We start from the raw sequence: 23,893 nt of genomic DNA, 5'->3' as shown, positions 1-23,893 counted from the left end.
ATGGGGGTCAAACTGGCAACAGGCTGCAGCAGACTCCCAGATGATTAGTCCTTTTAAAGATCTAATCAGTAATAACAGCGTTCAGAGAGGGGAGAGTCTATCATTTGCTTCTGACACATGTCACATTACCTGTATGCTTTTGTGTTTATCAAGGATGAGCAATGTGACACTCCTGTAAAAAAAAACCTCCCTTCAGACTCTGGGCATATAAAGAAGTTATTGGTGAATTGTGCCTATGGGCCAAAAATGCACTAGATTCCTGGCTGCTACTTCTTATACTATTCTCATGTCCACATTGCTCCTATAGGGCTCATAGATGCCACAGGAAGACATGATAGAAATCAAGCCTGGTGCACCTTCCATGCACCTTGGACAAGGGTCTTCCTTCTTTGCTGAAGTCTCCCAATCCATAGTTCAGATTGGGACTGAAAGAGTTGTATGGAAAATGCTGATCTATTTGAAATACATATTTAAGCTCCTATTCTGTATGTCAAGTATTATATACCTTCTTTACTCTCTATATCACACACAACCTTAGAAATAAGGAAGCAGAAACAGAGGGTTCTTTGCTTAGAGGTATAGAGTATATTTGGAGAGGGTCCTGCCTCACCTGCACATTAACAGAAATGATGACAGCCTTTTTCATGGGCGTGCAGAGGATTGGGAACCTATGAACTCCTTTTTCCTGGACTGGGTATTCTCTTTGTGTAGATCAGTGCCTTCTGCTGAGGTGAGAGCTGAGAAGTGGGATGGATTTTCTAGTTGAGTGGCAAAAGTCAGCTGAGGACAATGCTTGGAGCCATCTCGGGAAGGGCACAGGAACCAGGAGTGTCTGGGCTGAAGGGATTGTTCCTTGAGTTCATTGTCCAGAGACTGGGGGGCATCAAAGAAGGTCATGCCCTCCTCCTCTGTTTTCTTCTCCAACTTGGCTCCTCTCACAGGGTGTCCAGTCAGGGATGGAGTCTTCTCAACCTTTTTTGTCATGGTTTTGGGAACTGTTTCATCCTTAGAGAGGAGAATGGATTCTTTATGCCCTTGACCTTTCATCTCAGGATTAATCCAGTGTGGAAAGTGCTTCACCTTATCTTCCAAGCCAGCTTCTGCAGCTTCTGGAAGAATGAGATCTTGTGAATATGGGCTGCTTTTACTAGACCCTGTAGCTTTTGACCCTAGAAAGTGTGGCCCTATAAATTTTGGCCCTGCAAAGTTAGGATCTCAAAAATGTGGTCACTTTAAATGCTGGACTTAACAGTTTGCTCCAGCAAATAATTACCCAGTAAATTGGCCATGTAAGGTCTGGCCCATTAAGCTCTGGGACTCTAGTTTTGGCATTCTGAGGAATCCTTATTTGGATGAGGTCATTCAGCCTGCTTTAACAGCCTTGCAGACCATTCTCATCTGGCCTTTTGACCCAAGGAATCCTAGGGGATACTCTAGGAACTCAAAGTGAAGGGGAAACTTGTGAAGGTGCTGACAGGGATAAGTCAGCTGAGAGGATAGAAATAGTGGCTCTGCAGATCCAGACAGATCCTTACTAGTTCCAACTCACTCAAGGAAACTATCTTGACCTAACTAAAATCCTGAGAAAGATCCTGGAGATACATTTGGGAAGTCAGGGGCACTAAGAGTTCTATTTATTAGTGTCCCTCCTGGCCTCAGCAGAGTAGATGTTTTCTCTGGATAGGGAGAGCTTCAAAACTGAACCCCCCTTGTCTGTGATTCTCTGTTGCTTTAAGTCTTCCTGGATCCTTTGTTCTCTCTGCTGGGGTAGGGAGTTGTGCTCACCTTTGCAGGGATAAGTGTTCCAGGGCTCCTCCAGGCTGAGTTTGTTCACATGGCCTCCAGGTGAATGCAAAGCATCTGGGCCCCTGTTGTGTCGCCAGTGGGTTGTGAGATCTTGGAAGCCAGTTGGGACTAGCTTGCTTTTGGTTCTCCTGCACTGTCTTAGTTTATCTGCAAGCTATTCTTTAAGGTGGAACATTCTAGAGCCCATGGGATGATGCCTGGTGGGATGGGGAGATCCTGGAGCAATGTTTTTCCTTGCTTGTTTAGACTCTGAAAGGACTTCTAGATATTCCTTGGGACAGCCACAATTTGTTCCTGGACTCCTTTTTCTTTATAAGACTTCCCAAATGTATCTACAGGAATTTTTCAGATTAAAATTAAGTTTGGGCAAGATGGATATCTTGAGTGAACAGGGGGCAGCAATATGTCTGGCTCTTTAGAGGCACCATCTCCATTCACCTATACTTCAACCTGGAATGCTTATATATTGTCAGAACAAGTCTCACTGGCATCTTGAAAACCTGGCCCAGGACTTATACATTGATGTTTAGATGATATTGAGCCATAGGTTATACTGGGCCCTCAAAAGCCCCAGGCACATCTCTGTGAATGCAGATTGGCCAGTGATTTCTGTGGTCATGGCCTTGGAGAAAGCCACATAATAAAAAGCTGGCAGCCCTGACAGTAAGGCCAAAACTTGTCTCCAGTTTCTCAGTGGCCCCGTGGGAAGATACCCAGGCAGGTGCTGACCAGAATGATCAGTGACAGCATCAAGTGGGGCTTGTTGCTGCTGGTCAAGGCCTATCAGTGTTGAGGATGTGGCTTCCTGATCCATGTAAGGGCTGACAGCTACCACTACATCTAGAAACTTTCTTTCTGAGCACAAGGGAACCAAGCTATTGTCAGGCCCTTGGAATGCTGCAGGCCCAATGATTTCTAGTCCCAACAGCTGCAAATGTGAACATGAAAACTGCCCCAGCAGTTTTCCCCACCCCTGTAGTCACCGTACCTTTGCAACAGTGCCTTAGCCTGGGCAAGCAACTGTGGACTGGCCCTGCTGCCACAGTGGATCAAAACAACTCACTATCTCCACTGGCCTCTAGGTCTGCAAGCTAAGGGGACACTCACATTGGTCAGTGTGCTGCTCTGGGGCAGGGGCTGCTGGTCAGGAGGAGATAGGAGCAACTGTTTGGACTGCTGGATCTTTGGGGGCAGACCCTTGCAATAGTGAATCAATTTGCTAAATCAACAACTTCTGAAAGTAGAACTCAAGCAGCTTTGGGCATGTTCCAGGGAAACACCACCTCCCTCTTGCAGACTGAAAGGGGTTTCTCCTAACAGGTAGGCCCCTGGGGACAAGCGGAACCATGTCTCAGGGCTTATTTTATATGGTTCTCTGCACCTACAGAGATTTCTGGGCAACAGCTGGCAAACCCCACTGAAGATATAGCTGCCTTTGCAGCTGGTGCTGCTCTAAGTCTTCACACTTGGCCAGAGGAGGAAATGAGATATTGAAATGGGTTCGTTGTTAGTCAGATGGAGAAGCCCAAATTTGGGAATGTGGAAAGAAGGTGGGGCTAACTTAGGTGAAGGAAATTTTAGACAGTAGAGAGATTATGAAGAAATTCTTGAAGAATAAGGGGACTGGGCTTCCCTTTTGTGGAGAGATCTTTATGGGGAGACTGAGGACTCATTGTGTAGAAAAGAGGAACCACAGAAAGGTAGCTATGTTTCTGCTGCAGATAGCACACTGCAGGCTCAGTAGGTCCTCCAGGCAATGGATAGAGACCACTTAGAAATTGAAATGTAGTAGAGGGTAGAGCCAGAGCTATGGAGTTTGGGATTTGCTTGCAGTGGTATTTGCTCTGGGTTCATAGTGGATCCTTCTATAAACCAGAAAGTTTGGGTGGAATGGCTCAACTCTCATGAACCCAGGATCAGGAAGATACCCCATATTTTCAATAGCGGCCTTAGAGGTAGCATTATGATTAAAGAAATGACTGGTTTTTTTCCTCCCAGGCTTGGAAAGTATCTGAGGCTATGTGTTATAAGCTGTCAGAGGAACTCTTCTAAAGATCCTGGAAGCCCTCAGGTATAGAAATGCATGCATTTATATACGTGTACTTAAGGTTTGGGGAAATAGGCACATGCAAGGCAATGGGGTGTTTCAGGTTCATGAGTTCTGAATTCAGGGAAAGAAAGAGAATCAGATATTCAAGGGCAGCTGACCTTGTTTTTCCAGCACACATTCAGAGTGGCTCTTCCTCTTGTCCTCCTGATTCACAGAAATCCTAGGCTCCTCACTTGAAGAAGACCGAGCTCCTGCATCCCTGGACACATCTGGCACTTCAAATCCCTTCCTTCGCTGAAGGAGTTCAGCCTGGTGATCTTGGAGGCTGACACTGGTTGATTGGGCAGCTGACTGTGTTAAGGATTTCTGATCCGTTAATTGTAACTTTGTGGGGGTTACAGATGGAAGTGAAAGATCTTTGGAGAGCAGGGAACCCTGACTCTGCTCCAAAGAGAGACTAGACATGGACAAATTCTCCAGGCAAGAGGAGCCCTGCGATGGCCCCGATGAAGGGGGAGAGATCAGGGTGTTCTCACCCGCCAGCAACTGCTGAATCTCTAGAGCCACAGCATTGCAGATGGGGCAGGAAGGATCTGCACACAGGAGCCGCCTCACACTTCCCTCCTTAGGAAGCCAGCCCTGGCTGGGAAGGGAAGATGGCAACAGTTACTGATGGAGTGACACCTGCCTCTTTGTTTGTTTGGCTTGGTTTGCTTTTTTAAATAGGCTCCACACCTAGCATGGAGCTCAGAGCAAAGCTTGAACTCAGAACCCTGAGATTAAGACCCAAGCTGACAGCAAGAGTGAGATACTTAACCGTCTGAGCCACCCAGGCATCCCAACACCTGCCTCTTTGAATATTTGTGGCCTGGAGATTTGGTTCACCCTCCCATAGTCCTGGGAGCCTTTGGGCCTATACCCCCAGGTATTTATCCACCCCTCTTTTCCTCCTAGGAAAATGCTATAGTTATGTTGGGCTGGGCTGGGCTGAGGGTCTGGAGCTTGTTGGGCAAGGTCTCAGACAATCCATGGAAATGCAGGCCACGAGAGACTAGGAGGTGGGGTACATTCTCTGTTGATCTATGTTGAGAAGCTGAACCAGGAAAAAGGAACAAGGCAGAAGTGGGCAGCCAATGGTTAGCTGATGGGGCATCACCAGGAACATTACCAGGGAGAACGGAGAGTCAGACTCATCTGGGATTAAGAAGGCCATAGTCTGGCATTCATATTCCTAAACTGTGGGAAAATGAGGTCTTTGTGGGAACTCCACATTCTGGGGATTATGGAGTGTCCTAGATCCTATACATAGCATCTCTTGAGAGCCAGTCCCATTCCTGGAGCTTTTAAGAGGATGACAGGCTCGTTTCTGAGGGCTGTCCCAGGAGTTGGCCTCCCTGAAGACAAAACAATATCAGCAGGTTCCCAGGGGTCTGCCCTTGAATAGCTGTAACTGTAAAGGGAATATGGCATGGTCATTTATTTGTGCAGGCATTTGCCTATTCTCTTGACTGGATAACTTGTCTGTGGCTGAGTGCAAACTCATGTAGCATCTTCAGTGAATCACATAGTAGTGAAATCCTGAATTTCAGGACCACTGTGAACCTAGCCAGAGCAGAACTGGGAGACTCCTCCTACCTGAGACACCTGATCCCCCTCTGCCCTGGCAACCCTCTCAACCAGTCTTCACCATCCACTGTGTCTGACTCCCTCCCAGACATTATCCCTCTTCTCCTCCCTGCCCCAGGCCAAGCAGAGAAATCATCACAGGCCAGGCTGAGAGTTTGGAGACCACAAAGAAGGGATCACCTTTTCATGATAGACAGCAGCTCCCACGGCTTCTCAGTTTCTTCTCGGGAATGTTTCCTAGCTGAAAAAACACAACAGTGTTACAAGAAATGAGAGGATGCAGGGATATCCTGTAGGAAGCTGAAGGCCTTGAGTAAGAGCAGATTGAAAACCCCAAGAGTCAATGCTCTAAGGCATGTCTGTGTACAATTTAACCCATTGCAACATGCTGTCCTGGACCCAATTTCACTTGATCATCACAACCACACTGTGAGTGAGGCAGGATCATGAGACTCCCATTTCCTGGATCATGGACTGAGACATGAGGTGACTTCCACAGGGTGGTAAAACTATAAAACAAAAAAAAAAGGCTTCTGTCCTACTTCCTCATTCTTCATTCCCAGGGGCAGGTGTAAGGTAGAGAATTTTGGGACATTCCTAGGCTCTGATTTCCCACCCAAGAAAGTCTTCTGGGAGAATTTGTCAGCTGGGGCAATAGGAGCCTTCAGTGGTTAGAGCACCTGGCTACTTGTTCCAGGGGTCAGAGTGTGTCAGGAATCAGAGAATCTTGCCCATAGCAAGGGGAGTCCAAGGAGAAACTAGGACTTTACCTCTTGATGTTCTATCTTTAGCCCTTTGTTTGACTCTCCGGTGACGCTTGAAAACAAGAAAGTTAAGAGTATTAAGTTGGGGGTACCTTTTACTTTTTGTCTCTAAATGAGACAAAATCTGTAAATATTTCCCAAACTTTTTCTATATTCCAATTTTATATACTCTCCTACCATTCTTTTCCCTACTCTATCTTTTTCACCCATCATTTCCCTTCTCTTATTACTAATTCATTTTAAGGCTCTACTATACTATATACCTCTACCCCCACTCCCTGAACAAGTTCTGTGGGGATATCAGAATGAGACAGGAGAAAATATGAGCAGATTAAAGGATAAGAGGTCTAGAAGCCAAAGCATTTTAGCTACCCAAGGTCCTGAATGTCTCCCAACCAGAAGAATCAACCCAAATTTGGATCTATTAAGGGATCCATGAGGAAACCCCCATAAAAATGTAGGGGTCAGGGTAACAGGAGAAAGAAAGAGGATGAAATCTTGTTTGAAGCTTAATCAGTTTAGTTATGGTAATTGTGTTTCCCTACCCGGCAACAGCTCCTGTTAGGTCCCAACCTTAATTCTTGGTGGCTCTTTTTCACTTGCCAAATAATTAATGCAATAATAATGATGGAGCCATAAGTGTATAAGGGATATCCAACATCCCACAGAAGAAAGGAAGGGGTCAACATAATCTAAACCTCACTAGCCATCCCTCTTCCTAGGCTTTCAGGGACTTGGAACTTAATGCCTCCAAATTCTAGACCTTGTCATCTCTGCCTCACAGAAGATGGAACCAGATCACTAGACTACATCACAAAGCTCTCCTATTTCAAAAGGCATGTAGAGCATCACAGACCTTTATTTGTCTGGGAGAAGCTCATGTGATGCAGTGTTCAGATGAAGTATCTGGTTGTCTGTATGAGTTGCAGAGCTTGGGCCCTAGAGGTGCCAAGGTCACCGGCAGCATATATCTTTTCATGTATTCCCTATAATCTTATGGCTTAGGTCTCTTCTTAAGACAACAGTCTGGCATCTATCCTAAGATAAGTTAGTCTTCATGTACACAGCATTTCCTATAAGAGAGAGAGAGTGGCTAGGTCAGAGGAACCCTATATTACATCACCTATACTGGGAAGATAACTAAAAAACACACAAGAGGCTAGGACATGCATTGTCTTGTTAACTATTAGAAAATGAGGATTTGAGGTACCTGGGTGGCTCAGTTGGTTAAACAACTGCTTTCAGCTTAGGTCATGATCCTGGAGTCCTGGGATCGAGTCCCGAGTCAGGCTCCCTGCTTGGCAGGGAGTCTGCTTCTCCCTCTGACCTTCCCCCTTCTCATGCTCTCTCTCTCAAACAAACAAATAAAAATCTAAAAAAAAAAAAAACCAAAAAAAAAACCCAGGATTTTGATGTTACAAGCAATTGGTGGTCAGTATTAAGAGCCTCAAGAAGAGTGGGATTATGGACATTGGGGAGGGTATGTGCCATGGTTAGTGCTGTGAAGTGTGTAAACCTGGCGATTCACAGACCTGTACCCCTGGGGCTAATAATACATTATATGTTTATAAAAAAATATTTTAAAAAAGAGGTTCAAGAAGAAGATCATGCCTGATATGTCAAGGAAAGGATATAGCTCTTGTCTTTTAAAATAACTTTCTAGAATTAAAGAAAGGTTCCTCTCAGTTTATGGTCAAGCTTGGGATGGGTGGGAAAAGACTGTAAATACTGCCTTCCATGAGGCACATAAATGAGGCTCTCTTCTGGAGCTTGATTTTCCAGAATAGCTCTACAGATCTTTTAGCATCCTGCCTATTCTGGAGATGAGTCACTGGCAACATTTCTGATTAAGGAATACAAACTTGTGGTTCTTTGGCTCAATCCAACATGTTTGGAATGTTTGGCTAAATGTTTTATGAAGTCTGAATTTGAATACCTTTAGGCAGGGCAAGCTTTTTCCTGTCCAACCTCAGTTACCCACCACTCTTATGTCCACAGATTGACATATTAATGTTAACTTCATGGCCCTTGTCGACATTGTGAGATGCCTCCAACACCCTAGGACTCCGGAAATTCCTTAAATTCTTGCCCTGATAAGAGAGGTCTCATACCCCAAAATTCTTAGGCCGAAAATCTCTGAAAGTGCTACTTGGTCCTTCCTCCAGCATCCAGTCTAACATCAGACAGTGTGATGAGCATTCAATCTGAGTTCATCCTTAAGCTAGGCAGTATCAAAAGCACAGACACATTTGTGTTGTTACCCGCCTTCTCTCAAGACACTTAACAAACCTAGTTACAAAGATAAAACTAATTCACGTGAATCAAGGCTCAATCTTACTAGAGTTTGGGGAGGAAGGGATTAAGGAGTTATTATTCAGTGGGTACAGAGTTTCTATTTGGGATGTTGAAAGAGTTCTGAAAATGGATAGTGAAGATGACTGCACAACACTGTAAATGTATTAAATGACACTGAACTATACATTAAAAATAGTTAAAACAGTAAATTTTATGTTGAGTATATATACCATAATTTCAGAAACAAAAGGCAAAAAATATCCCTACCAATCATTAGTATGAAGGATTTTCTTTATTAGCTATGGGGAAGAATACTCTGAAAATGATTTAATAAAAAATGGAAAGAAATGGATCAGTGAATGTTTTTAAGTGTCCTTTTTATATAGAACAAAACACAAACAAAAGTCATCCTTACATTTAACATAACTTAAGAAGAGTCTCCCCCTGATGATGGGATGAATTTGAGCTATTTTAATATCTTTATTGTTTTTTGTTTTTTGTTTTTTTCAGATCACAATGCTTTGAAACTGGAGCTCAATCACAAGGAAAAGTTCAGAAGGAACTCAAACACCTGGAAGCTAAAGACCACCTTGCTTAAGAACGCTTGGATCAACCAGGAGATCAAAGAAGAACTGAAACAATTCATGGAAACCAATGAGAATGAAGACACTTCGGTCCAAAACCTATGGCATACAGCAAAGGCGGTCCTAAGGGGGAAATACATAGCCATCCAAACCTCCCTCAAAAAATTGAAAAATCCAGAACACACCAACTGTCTCTATACATTAAGGAACTGGAGAATCAACAAGAAATCAAACCAACTCCACACATAAGAAGGGAAATCATCAAGATTAGAGCTGAAATCAATGAGGTAGAAACCAGAGATACAGTAGAACGTATCAATGAAACTAGAAGCTGGTTTTTTGAAAGAATCAATAACATCGATAAACCATTGGCCACACTAATCCAAAAGAAAAGAGAGAAAGCCCCAATTAATAAAATTATGAATGAAAAGGGAGAGATCACAGCTAACACCAAGGAAGTAGAAACAATCATCAGAAGTTATTATCAACAGTTATATGCCAATAAGCTAAGCAACCTAGATGAAATGGATGCATTCCTGGAAAACCAAAAACTCCCAAAATTGAACCAGGAAGAAATCGACAACCTGAATAGATCGATACCTAGTAACGAGATTGAAGCAGTGATCAAAAACCTCCCAACAAACAAGAGCCCAGGACCTGATGGATTCCCTGGGGAATTCTACCAAACTTTCAAAGAAGAAATAACACCTATTCTCCTGAAGCTGTTTCAAAAAATTGAAGCAGAAGGAAAACTTCCAGACTCTTTCTATGAAGCCAGCATTACCCTGATCCCCAAACCAGGCAAAGACCCTACCAAAAAGGAGAATTTCAGACCAATATCACTGATGAATATGGATGCTAAGATTCTCAACAAGATCCTACCCAACAGGATCCAACAGCACATTAAAAAGTCTTCAACTTTTATTATTTCTACCCAAACTGCTCCTGCTTCCTGCAGCTGCTTCTGCCTTCTAGGCTACTTCAACAGTTCTGTCTTCCATTAGCATGACCTAACGTGGCCCTGCATGGTGACTGGTGCCTTTTTACCCTGGGCTGTGAATACATATGATTAATAAATTGTTGTCAGTCTCAGAAGTCCAGTGTCAGGTGTCATGAGTTCAGCCACCTCCAGAACCCTAGGACACTCCCTTTCTCACCAGTGGGATGAAGAGAAGATGAGCAGAATTTTGTATTTCCTACCCAACCAGCTCAGCTTCCTGCAGCTCCTGCTGCCTTCTCACTGCTGAAACAGTTCTCAGTCTCCTCCTAACCTCCTGCCCATGACAAAACCACCAGATTGTGCAAACCTTGCACCTGTTCTAAGCAGTGCACTGTTTACCTTACAGATAGCCCACTACTAAGCCGTTAAAACCATCTGCTGCGAACCCCTCTCCAGCAACTCACTCACCCTTGTTCCTATCTCCAAACTCAGGAGGTAGAGCCAAAGACAATCTTAGGTGTTTTTTGCAGAGTAGGCCTTTAGTACAGGTTTGTTTATTGAGCTGGTACTCATTGATGAAAGGTGCTTGAGTAGTTAGGACTGTGAGATCAGAGTCTTCCCAAACAAAGGCACATTCATGTGATGAACACATCAAGGATGTGGGCATGGATCTTCACATTTGCCCTTCCTGCTTCACAGCTTATCGTGAAGAGCAAACAAGGGAGATGAACTACCTGAAAAGCCTCTATGGACTCTGGAGGGATACACAACCATAAATTCACACTCATTTGTTTCCAGATTCTTGCCAAAGCTAGAATCTTCTTCCATGATTATGCCACAGTGCAACAATTACTGTAATAGTAGAATTTCTTCAGGAAACTGTTCAGAGTTGTTGACTCTGTGTTGTTGACTCTCTTCAGAGTTGATGACTCTGACTGCTGTGTCTCAGTATCAGAAAATATTGCTGAACATCTAAAATGTGTTGAGGTTCTGGGGATAGAGAAGCACAGTGTGCTATTCAGCAGCAACTTTTTTATACATAAGTGTTTTTATTAATGCCTAAGAGTTAAAATTTGCAGGAGCTGGACAGGAAACTCAATAGCTGTGTCAGGCAGCAAGACCACCAGGGCTCATGCAGCAGGTTGCAGTATGCATTAAGTGCAGCAAGAAGCTGGCGACACTAGAGGGCAGCACTTGCCCACCCAATGCTCCTGGTCCGGCGCCCTCTTAGTGACTTTCTTTTTTATTAAAAATTTTATTAATTTATTTGTCAGAGAGAGGGAGCACAAGCACAAGCAGGGGAAGTGGCAGACAGAGGGAGAAGCAGGCTCCCTGCTGAGCAAGGAGCACAACACGGGACTTGATTCCATAACCAGACCTGAAGGCAGACCCTGAACCCACTGAGCCACTCAGGTGTCCCCTTAATGACTAACTTTAAAAGGTCATCTGTTCCAGTGGCTCTCCATCCTAGCCTTACATCAGAATCACTGGGAAGCCTGTAGAAATACAGATTTTCTGGCCTCATTCCAGACTTAATTCGTCAGAATATCTAGGGGCAGGGTCTAGCAATCTATATATGAAGTATCAAAAATAATCCTCAATAAATGAAGCACCAAGGTCTGGGTGTATATTTGGGAGATACGGGCAACTGCCACCCCAACCCCCTTCCGGTTTTACTGAGATATAATTGACATATAACATTGTATTAGTTTTAGGTGCACAACATAATGATTTATGTATATATTGAAAAAATGATTACCAAGTAAGTTTAACATCCATCTCCTCACAGTTACAATTTTTTTCTTGTGATGAAAACTTTTAAATTAAATCTGCTCTCTCAGCAGCTCTCAAATATACAAAATATATTATTGTTAATTATAGTCACTATGCTGTATATTAGATCCCCAGAACTTATTAATCTTCTAACTGGAAGAGTAGAGCAAACAAGGGAGATGAACTATCTGAAAAGCCTTTTGGTACCTTTTAACCACCTTCCCCTGCTTTCCCTCCACCCTTCACCCCCTGCCACTGACAGCCACCAATCTGTTTTCTGTTTCTGTGAGTTTAGGAATTTTTTTTTTAGATTACACATATAAATGAGATAATACAGTATTTGTCTTCCACTGTTTTTCTTTTCACTCAACATAATGCCCTCAAGATTTATCTATTATTGTTGCAAAAAGCAAGATTTCCTTTTTTACACCTCATAATATTCCATTGTATGTATGTGTGTGTGTGTGTATCACATATTCTTTATTCTTTCATATATATTCATTCACATATAGTGATTTTGTTTCCTTCAGCTATATACCCAGAAGTAGGACTACTGGATTATATGGTAGCTATATATTTAGTTTTTTGAGGAACCTCTATGATGTTTTCCATAGTGGCTGCATCAATTTACATGCCCACCAGCAGGGCACAAGTGTTCCTTTTTCTCACAAGCATTTTTTATTTCTTGTCTTTTTGGTGACAGCCACTCTTTTTTTAAATAATACTTTAAGATTTTTATTCATTCTACAAAGAATGATATGATGTTAATTCATGGCAGATTGTGGTAATTTCAGGGTGGTTGTACAATTTCTACAGTACTAATTTATAAACAAAAAACCCCCCAGTGATACAGCTAAAAAGTAATAGAGTATATAAAAAGAATACTGAAAATAAGCATTTGAATAATCAAAACAAAGCTGTAAAGGAGAAAATAAATAAATAAGTCAATAAATAAATGGAAAACAAACCACAAATTCAACCATATATATATAATTGCATTATATATAGTTGGACTAAACAATTAAAAAATAATTAGAAGTCCAATTAAGATAGAGATTGTCAATCTGGGTTGGGTTTTTTTTTTTTTTTGACACAATGTCTTTCTTTTTTATTTATTTGTTTGTTTGTTTTATTTTTCAGTGTTCCAAGATTCATTTTTTTTTAATTTTTTTTTTTTAAAGATTTTATTTATTTATTTGACAGAGAGAAATCACAAGTAGATGGAGAGGCAGGCAGAGAGAGAGAGAGAGAAGCAGGCTCTCCGCTGAGCAGAGAGCCCGATGCGGGACTCGATCCCAGGACTCTGAGATCATGACCTGAGCCGAAGGCAGCGGCTTAACCCACTGAGCCACCCAGGCGCCCCCAAGATTCATTTTTTATGCACCACACCCAGTGCTCCACGTGCCTTCCTTAATACTCACCACCAGGCTCACCTATACCCTAACCCCCACTCCCTTCCAAAACCCTCAGTTTGTTTCTCAGAGTCCACAGTCTCTCATAGTTCATCTCCCCCTCCGATTTCCACCAACTCATTTCTCATGTTATTCCTTACACTCTACAAGTGAAACCATATAATTGACTTTCTCTGCTTGACTTATTTTACTTAGCATAATCTCCTCCAGTCCCATCCATGTTGATATAAAAGTTGGGTATTCATCCTTACTTTTTTTTAATTTTTATTTTTTATCAACATATAATGTATTATTAGCCCCAAGAGTACAGGTCTGTGAATTGCCAGGTTTACACACTTAACAGCACTCACCATAGCACATACCTTCCCCAATGTCTATAACCCAACCACCCTCACCCTACCCCTTTCCCCCCCAAAACCCTGTTTGTTTTGTGAGATTAAGAGTCTCTTATGGCTTATCTCCCTCCCGATCCCACCTTGTTTCATTTATTCCTTTCCTAACCCCCAACCCCCCCATGTTGCCTCCCAACCTCCTCATATCAAGGAGATCATATGATAATTGTCTTTCTCTGATTGACTTATTTCACTAAGCATGGTATTCATCCTTTCTGATGGAGGCATAATACTCCATTGTATATAGGCACCATATCTTCTTTATCCATTCATCTGTTGAAGGGTATCTTGGCTCTTACCACGGTTTGGTGACTGTGGCCATTGCTGCTGTGAACATTGGGGTACAGATGACCCTTCTTTTCACTGCATCTGTATTTTTGGGATAAATACCCAGTAGTGCATTTGCAGGGTCATAGGGTAGCTCTATTTTTAATTTCTTAAGAAATCTCCACACTGTTTTCCAAATTGGCTGCACCAACTTGCATTCCCACCAACAGTATAAGAGGGTTCCCCTTTCTCCACATCCTCTCCAAATTTTGTTGTTTGTTGTCTTGTTAATTTTGGCCATCTTAACTGGTGTAAAGTGGTATCTCAATGTGGTTTTTATTTGAATCTCCCTGATGACTAATGATGATGAACATTTTTTTCATGTGTCTGTGAGCTATTTGTATGTCTTCTTTGCAGAAGTGTCTGTTCATGTCTTCTGCCCATTTTTTGACATGATTATCTGTTTTTTGAGTGTTGAGTTTGAGGGGTTCTTTATAGATCTTGGATATCAGTCCTTTGTCTGCAGTTGATGACAGCCATCCTAACACATCTGAGATGATGTTTCATTGTGGTTCCCATTTGCATTTTGCTGATGATTAGTGAAATTCAGGACCTTCTCATGTATCTGCTAGCCAATTATATGTTCTCTTTGGATGAGTGTTTCTTCAGTTCCTCTGCTCTTTTTTTAAAGTAAGCTCCATGCCCAGCATGGAGCCCAATGTGGGGCTTGAATTCATAACTCTGAGATCAAGACATTAGCTTTAACTGAGTCACTCTGGCACCCTGACCAATTTTTAATCAGATTTTTTTTGCTACTCAGTTGTATGAGTTCTTTATATATTTTATGTATTAACCACTTATTAGATATATGATTTGCAAATATTTTCTCTCATTCTATAGTTGCTTATTCATTTTGTTGATGGTTTCCTTTGTTGTGCAGAAGCCTTTTGGTTTGATGCAGTCATACTTGTTTATTTTTGCTTGTGTTGTCTTTGCTTTTAGTGTCAAATCCAAAAAATCACTGCAAAGGCTGATGTCAAGGCACTTACCCCCTAATTTTCTTCTAGGACTTATACTCAAGTTAAAGGTCTTATATTCAAGTCTTTAATCCATTTTGAGTTGATTTTTATATATGTTGTAAGATAGGGGTCCAGTTTTATTTCTGTTGCACATGGCTCTCCAGTTTTCCCAAAACCACTTATTGAAGATATTATCCTTTCCCCCATCATATATCCCTAGTTCTTTTGTCATAAATTAATTGATCATAAATGCATGAGTTTATTTCTGGGCTCTCCCTATTCTGTTCCATTGATTGGTATGTCTGTTTAGGTCAGAGAAACAGTTCTTACATTGTTACAGACTTTTGTGAGTATCTGATGAAACTGTGTCTCTTTCCTCACTCTCAATATTTGATTCAACATCAAAGGGTCAAGACTTCATTTATCAACACTCTAAAAACCCAAGGAAACTAATTTGAGTGTACTACACTCAAATTTCTTAATTTGAGTGTAGTACATGTCAAGACAAAGACCACAGCTCTAAGACCTTTATATTCTGAGAAGTTATAGAAAAATAAGGGAAAAACAGGGGCACCTGGGTGGCTTAGTTGGTTGTGTGTCTGCCTTCAGCTCAGGTCATGATCCCATGGAATCAAGACCTCAGGGTCTAGGGATCAAGACCCACTTTGCATGAGGTTCTCTACTCACTAAGGAGTCTGCTTCTCCCTCTCCCCCTGATCCTGCTCTCTCTCTCTCTCTCGCTCTCATACATGCTCTCTCTAATAAATAAATAAAAGCTTAAAAAAAGAAAGAAAAGAAAAATAAGGGAAAAACAGAGAAGACACAAATTATCAATATCAGGAATGAGAGAAGTGACTCCATACAAATTCTAGATATTAAAAGGATGATAAATTAGTATATGAAAATTTTAACATATATAAATCAACAACTTAGATAAAATGAACAAATTCTGTAAAAGACACAAACCTTCAAGACCTACTCAAGAAGGGACGCTTGGGTGGCTCAATTGGTTGGGCAGCTGCTTTCAGCTCAGGTCATGATCTTCAGGTCCTGGGATTGAGTCCCACATCGGGCTCCTTGCTCATCAGGGAGCCTGCTTTCTCCTCTCTCTCTGCCTGCCTCTCTGCCTGCTTGTGTGTGTTCTCTCTCTCTCTGACAAATAAATAAAAATCTTTAAAAAAAAAAACCTACTCAAGAAGAAATAGAAGGGGAGTTTAAGAGGTAGAGGAGGGGGGGGGGGGAGGGTTCTTAAGTTTGCCTTGTCCCTCAAACACAGCTAGATAAATACCAAATCATTCTGGACACCCAAGAAATCAATCTGAGAGAACAAACTGCACAACTAGAGATTAAAAAAAAAAAAAAAAAAAAAGACCACATCCTGGAAGCTATGAATTACAGAGTGTTGATTTGGGGGAGTAAAGTGCTGCCAGTGCTATGGAGGGGAGACAGCCCTAATCAGAGAGAGGAGGGGTAGGGAGGGAGAAAAATGTGGGGAAGGAGAGCGGGAGAGAGAGAACAGGAAAATGGGCAGGGGATTGCACAAGAAAAACTTTCCCCCAAAACTACTGACTGGGAAAAGGGGAGGGGCCAACTACCACAAGTTTTTATAAGCAATGGAATGCAAAGTCTGAAGTTGTAGAGGTCCATGCCATTGCCAGTGTTGCACCCAGCAGTTTTAGCAGTACTCTGGAGCAGAAGGAGGGTAGAGACCAGGGATTCTGGAGATCCCCTAGGTCACATGGGTAAAAACAGTTCCCCTTCTTGGAAGTGCATTTGGGAGGGGTGGCATAGCCTCTCTGGGGACAAAAGACCCAGCAGATGCCATTAAGCTGTCCCATTCAATAGCATAGGAACAGGGACTCTGGCTGAGGGCAGCAAGCCTTGGTGCTGGCTTTTTGCTACATGCTTTACCATAAATTCCCAGCTGGTGCTCAGGCACGACCAGTACCTGGCCATGGCAAGGCGGCCCTCCCCAAGAGGATCAGCGTGGGTCCATGCTGCTGGGGGGTCTCCGAAGTTTGGAGTTTTGAAACCCAGCCTTGCTGGAGATAAAACATGGGAATGCTGTACTGCCTGGCAGGCAGACAGCTCAGATACAGACAGAGTGAAGGCAGAGATCTGACAGAAGCCAGAGACACAGGAGGGGTGACTGTTCTTCTGTGAGGGCTTCCAGAAGAGTGACAGGTGTAAGCGGCCCACAGTGAGGAGGAGAGAGTGGGGTGATGCCATTTTCTTCCCACTGCCCATCAACACTGACCAACTTCAGTGAGCAAAACAGTGCCACCAAGTGGAGGCTGGAGCTGCTTACACCAAGCCTTGCCCAGACCCTGCACCCTGCAGGTGCATCTCCACTAGGGCAAGTCCACCTGAGAATCAGTGAAGCAGGGCAGTATAGAAGACCAGTATAAACCTCTGCAAGAACCTAGTCTACTGATCATAGAGTGCTGCAAAACTTCAGCTCTAGGAGAAATAGGATCTAGCCTCCTTCCTCTCTCTCTCTTTCTAGATTTTATTTATTAGACAGACAGAGTACAAGTAGGCAGAAAGGCAGGCAGAGGGAGAGGGAGAAGCAGGCTCTCCACTGAGAAGAAAGACTGATGAGGGGCTCAATTCCAGGACTCTGGGATCATGATCCGAGCTGAAGGCAGCTGCTTAACCAACTGAGCCACCCAGGCACCCCACTTTCTTTCTTTCTTTTTCCTTCTTTCTTTCCTTGCTTCCTTCTTTTCTTCCCTCCCTCCTTTCTTCCCTTTTCTTTCCCTCTCTCTTTCTTTCTTTCCTTCCCTCCCTTTCTCTTCTTTCTTTCTTTCTTTTCTTTCTTCCTTCTCTCTCTCTCTCTCTTTCTTCTCTTCTTAATATAGCCATTACTTTCAAGAGCAGGAATGCAGCAGACTGTCCTAACAATCACACACAAAAAATGACCCAGACAAAATGACAAGATGGAGGCATTCACCCCAAATGAAAGAAAAGGAAGAAGTCACCAAAAAGGATTTAATCAACACATATAGAAGATGTCTGAAATGTAATTTAAAACAATAATTACTAAAGACATTGGGGTTGAGAAAAGCATTGAAAACACTAGAGAAAATAATGAAACTGAAAGAAGAGTGATAGAAAATTACTGAATCACAAATGTAGACTTAGAGAACTAAGGAACTCCTTAAAGCATTGTAACATTCAAGTGAGTCGCAGAAGAAGAGAAAGAAAAAGGGGCAGATTTATTTCAGCAAATTATAGCTGAAAACTTCCCTAATCTGGGGAAGTAAACAGACACTGAAATCCAAGAAGCACAGAGAACTCCCATTAAATTCAACAAAAGCTGGCTATCACCAAGACATATCATAGTCAAACTCACAAAATACACAGATAAGGAAAGAATCCTGAAAGCAGCAAGAGAAAAAAGTCCTTAACCTACAAGGGAAGACAACTTAAGTTCACAGCAAATCCATCCACCTGGCAGACCAGAAGAGAGTGGCAAGATGTTTTCAACGTGCTAAATGGAAAAATATGCAGCCAAGAATACTTTATCCAGCAAGGCTATCATTCAGAATAGAAGAAGAGACAGTTTCCCAGACAAAAACTAAAGGAGTTTGTGACCACTAAACCAGCCCTGCAAGAAATAGTAAAGGGGACTCTCTGGGGTAAAAAAGACCAAAGGCAACAAAGACTAGAAAGGAACAGAGAACATCACCAGAAATACTAACTTTACAGGTAGCACAATGACACTAAATTCATATCACTAATGTAAATGGACTAAATGTTCCAATCAAAAGACTGAGGACATCAGAATGAATAAAAAAAAAATAAGACCCATCTATATGCTGTCTATAAGAGACTCATTTTAGACCTAAAGACACCTGCAGCTGGAAAATGAGGGGATGGAGAATCGTATATTGTGCTAATGGGTGCCAAAAGGAAGCCCAACTATCAGAAAAACTAGATTTTAAAACAAAAACTGTAACAAGATATAAAGAAGGGCATTATATCATAATTAAGGGGTCTAATTAAAAAGATCTAACAGTTGTAAATATTTATGCCCCAACCTGGGAGCACCCAAACACATAAATAAACTAAAAAACATAAAGAAACTCACTGATAATAATACAATAATAGTAGGGAACTATAACACTGAACTTAGAGCAATGGACAGATCATCTAAGCAGAAAATCAACAGGGAAACAATGGCTTTGAATGACACACTGGACCAGATGGACTTAACAGATACAGTCAGAAGATTTCATCCTGAAACAGTGGAATACACATTCTTTTCAATGCAAGGGAACCTTCTCCAGAAAAGATCACATACTGGGTCACAAATCAGCCCTCCACAAGTACAAAAAGATCAAGATCAAGATCAGATCATGCATATTATCATATGACAACACTATGGAAGTTGAAGTCAACCACAGGAAAGAATTTGGAAAGACCACAAATACATGGAGGTTAAAGAATATCCTACTAAAAAACGAATGGGTTAACCAGGAAATTAAGGAAGAGATAAAGGGGTGCCTGGGTGGCTCAGTCAGTTAAGCGTCTGCCTTTGGCTCAGGTCATGATCTTCATGTTCTGGAATCAAGCTCTGCATCAGGCTCCCTGCTTGGGTAGGGAGTCTGCTTCTCCTTCTCCCTCTGCACTTCCCCCGACTCATACATGTTCTCTCTCTCCTCTCTCAAAAATAAATTAAAATCTTTAAAAAATAAAAAAAAAAAACTTTAAAAAGAAGAAATAAGAAAGTACATGGATATGAAGAGGATGGTTGGGTTATGGACACTGGGGAGAGTATGTGGCTATGGTGAGTGCTGTGAATTGTGTAAGCCTGACACAGATCTGTACCCCTGGGGCAAATAATACATGATATGTTAATAAAAAATAAATAAATAAAATAAAGTACATGGAAGCAAATGAGAGAATACACGACAGTCCAAAACCTTTGGGATGCAGGAAAGGCAGTCCCAAGGGAAGTATATTGCAATACAAGCCAACCTTGAGAAGCAAGAAAAGTTTCAAATACACAATCTAACTTTACACCTAAAGGAACTAGAAAGGAACAGCAAATAATGCCTAAAGCCAGCAGAAAAGAATAAAGATTAGAGCAGAAATACATGATATAGAAACAAACAGAAAAGTAGAACAGATCAATGATCTAAGAGCTTGTCCTTGAATTAATAAATAAACCTCTAGACAGACTTATCAAAAAGAAAAGAGAAAGGACCCAAATAAATAAAATCATGAATGAAAGAGGAAAGATAACAGTCAACACCACAGAAATATAAATAATCATAAGAGAATATTATGAAAAATTACACACACACACACACACACACACAGAGGAATATTGCTCAGCCATCAAAAAGATGAAATCTTGCCATTTGCAATTATGGGGATGGAACTAGAGTGTACTATGTTAATGAAATAAGTTTGTCAGAGAAAGACAAATACCATATGATTTCACTCATATGTGGGATTTAAGAAACAAAACAGATGAACATAGGGGAAGGGAAGGAAAAATAAAATAAGGTGAAATCAAAGATGGAGATAAACCATAAGAGTATAAGAGTCTTAACTATAGAAAACAAACTGAGGGTTGCTGGGGAGGAGGGAGGGAAGGAGATGGGGTAACAGGATGATGGGCATTAAGGTGGGCACTTGATGTAATGAGCACTGGCTATTATGTATAACTGATGAATCACTAAATTCTACCCTTAAAACTAATAATACATTATATGTTAATTACATTGAACTTAAATTAAAATGATTTTTTAAATATACCTTTTTTCCCATTTAAAGAAATGCTTCTAAATATTCTGAAAATTTACTTCCTATTTATGACAGAGTTCAGTTAAAAAGGAAAGGGCTCTCATGGGGAGGGTGGAGTGAAAGGGGTGACAGCAAAAGAGTCATAAAATCTATGTGATGATATTGTAAAATACCCTCCTATATTAGATAAGTTTGGTTATCTCTAGGAATGACCTAACGTAGACAGTGAACTACTAATGGAGGTTAAGAAGTCAAGAATGCAAACAGTATGGAGGCTCCTCAAAAAGTTAAAAATAGAGCTACCCAATGACCCAGCAATGCACTACTGGGTATTCAACCCTAAGATACAAATGTAGTGATCCGAAGACGCACCTGCACCCCAATATTTATAGCACAATAGCCAAATTATGGAAAGAGCCTAGATGTCCATAAACAGATGAATGGATAAAGAAAATGTGGTATGTATATGCAATGAAATATGCAGCCATCAAAAAACCCTGAAATCTTGGGGCGCCTGGGTGGCTCAGTGGGTTAAAGCCTCTGCCTTCAGCTTGGGTCATGATCCCAGGGTCCTGGGATCGAGTCCCACATCCAGCTCTCTGCTCCGTGGAGAGCCTGTTTCCTCCTCTCTCTCTCTGCCTGCCTCTCTGCCTACTTGTGATCTCTTTCTGTCAAATAAATAAATAAAATCTTTAAAAAAAATTGTAAAAAAAAAAAAAAAACCCAAAACCCTGAAATCTTGCCATTTGCAATCATGTGGATGGAACTAGAGGGTACTATGCTAAGCACAATAAGTCAATCAGAGAAAGAGAATTATCATATGATCTCACTGATACGAGGAATTTGAGAAACAAAACAGAAGAGCATAGGGGAAGGGAGGGCAAATGAAACAGGACGAAACCAGAGAGGGAGACAAACCATAATCTTAATGTCAGGAAACAAACTGAGGGTTGCCGGAGTGGAGGGGAGTGGGAGGGATGGGGTGGCTGAGTAATGGACATTGGGGAGGGTATTTACTATGGTAAGTGCTGTGAATTGTGTAAGACTGATGAATCACAGAGCTGTACCCCTGAAACAAATAATACATTATATGTTAATTTTAAAAAAGAATTCAAGAATGCAAGGAAGAAAGAGGAGCCTTTCTAAGATTGTCCCATTCATACTCCTGGCTTGATGACAGGCTCATCACTCTGACTAGGTTATAACTTTCAATATAAATAAACTTGTAAGAAGAGAATGCCCTGACCAACAAATGGGAGTATGCCAGGTCTCTTGGGATTATATTTTCCAGTATAAATTAGCATATTAGTATTATAATTTATGTCTCAGATTCTTTATTTTTTTTTTAAAGATTTTAAGTAGTCTCTACACCCAACATGGAGCTTTAACTCACCACCCTGAGATCGAGAGTTGCATGCTTCAGTGACTGACCCAGCCAGGTGCCCAACATTCTTTTACATTTAATTACAGTTTGTCCATCCTGAAGAAACCAATTGGCTCACAGAACTTTGACAAGTTGGAGTCTTTCTATTTGTAAAGCTGAGGAATGCTGTACTCCTACTTCACCCTCCTGTCTGTTCTTCCTAGCTAGTAGTTTCCATCCTCCCAGCAAGCTGCACAGGCAAGGAGAGTGGTCCTCAACATCACACTACTGCAATGACCACAATCTCCAGCATCCTCAGAGGAGAGTGAGAGCCACTGTTTCTCAATCTAAGCTGCCTTCCTCTTGTGTGCCTCAGTTTTCTCCTATTAGTATAAAGTAGTAGTATCTATTAAAGCCTATTTAATGAATAAAGCATGAGAGGTAGTAAATGTTTTCTGGAAGTGAATCCAGATCACTTTAAAGTTTTGTTTTCCGCTTGGTAGGAAATAATAGATAGTTATACAAAAATACTCAAAATATCTCAGAGTGTACCTCATACAGACAAACTGCTATATAAGTCTCCTATAAAGAAGAGAGAGATTATTTTTGGCTGAAGTGATCTGGGAAAGCTTCATGTAGAAAATGGCATTTAATCTACTGCTTGAAGCAGAGAGAAAATTATAATGTGTGGAAGAGAAAGTGATCCAAATGCAGTAGTCAGTATGCACATAGAGTTTGCTAGTTTTTCTGTGTAATGATATGTGGGGATAACAGAAGGATTTTTGAAATATTTATTTTACTCTGGGTACATTTTATTTTGTATATATTTTATCTCAGTGCAGTGAGGTTTAGACTTCATTTTGCCTCTGTGTGGAAACCGAGGTTGCAGATATCTCATTGCAGCTGTATTTTTCTGCATGATGTGGACATAAACTCTGGAGATAGGTCTCCTGAATCTGACCATATGTGTTTCTAGGTATAAACGTGTGTGGGTGCATTTCTCTGCAGATATTTTGGTCTTTGTGGGTGTATGCACATGCAGTCCTGAGATGATAGGAAGGAAAGACAGAGGAAGGATTAGAAGGGTGGCAGGGTAGAGGGGAAGAAAGTGAGCTGTTAAGGAACCTGTCTGAAGCCCAAATATGGAGCTGTTAAACATTATTAGCATTTTTTAAAAGATTTATTTATTTGACAGAGATCACAAGTAGGCAGAGAGGCAGACAGAGAGAGGAGGAAGCAGGCTCCCTGCTGAGCAGAGAGCCCCCAATATGGGGCTTGATCCCAGAACCCTGGGATCATGACCCGAGCTGAAGGCAGAGGCTTTAACCCACTGAGCCACCCAGGCACCCCAAACATTATTAGTATTTTAGGTAGTTGATAATTCATTATCACACGGACCTCAGAAGCTCTTTTTTAATAAAACAACATTTACTGGTAAAAGATTAGTGTTTCAAAATGCCAGTTTTTATCCATCACATTCTGTCTCTTTTCGTTGTCCTTCCTTTCATCCAATTCAACTCTCTTTTTGGAGTTTTTTTTCTTTTAATTTCCTCTTCCTTCCTTCCTTTTTTTTTTTTTGGTTGTCAAAAATAAAGTTTTATTTCTTCCTTTCCTTTCTTATCCTTCCAGTTTTATTCCTTTCTCCATTGAAATGTTCTCTTTCTGTTTTCCCCTTTCTCTTCTAATGTATGGAGCTAATACCATACCCCACCCACACCCCAGAATTGATTGTTTTTAAATTGGGAAAGGGGTAGGTCCCTCTTGTTGTAAAGATATTTTAGGCTCAGTCTTAGCCTTTTGTCTTTACTGTCACTGCCACAGTCAGTTCATTCATTGATTCAACAA

General features: G+C 41.4%; 1 protein-coding gene across 1 annotated transcript in view; it reads right to left on the bottom strand.

The window, feature by feature from the left end:
* Nucleotides 1–562: 562 nt before the first annotated feature.
* Nucleotides 563–23,893, bottom strand: part of SPATA31F3 (SPATA31 subfamily F member 3) — an 86,157-nt gene continuing 62,826 nt past the window's right edge. Inside the window, exons 3-6 of the mRNA XM_059410123.1 lie at nucleotides 6,253–6,298; nucleotides 5,663–5,723; nucleotides 4,015–4,499; nucleotides 563–1,109 (exon numbers count right to left, since the gene is read on the bottom strand). Of these exons, the coding sequence (XP_059266106.1) occupies nucleotides 643–1,109; nucleotides 4,015–4,499; nucleotides 5,663–5,723; nucleotides 6,253–6,298 (1,059 nt within the window). The 3' untranslated portion in view covers nucleotides 563–642. The remainder of the gene's footprint in view (nucleotides 1,110–4,014; nucleotides 4,500–5,662; nucleotides 5,724–6,252; nucleotides 6,299–23,893) is intronic.

Source organism: Mustela nigripes, chromosome 9 (assembly GCF_022355385.1).
Source record: "Mustela nigripes isolate SB6536 chromosome 9, MUSNIG.SB6536, whole genome shotgun sequence".
Taxonomy (NCBI): Eukaryota; Metazoa; Chordata; class Mammalia; order Carnivora; family Mustelidae; genus Mustela; species Mustela nigripes.
This window is presented reverse-complemented; position numbering and strand designations above follow the sequence as displayed.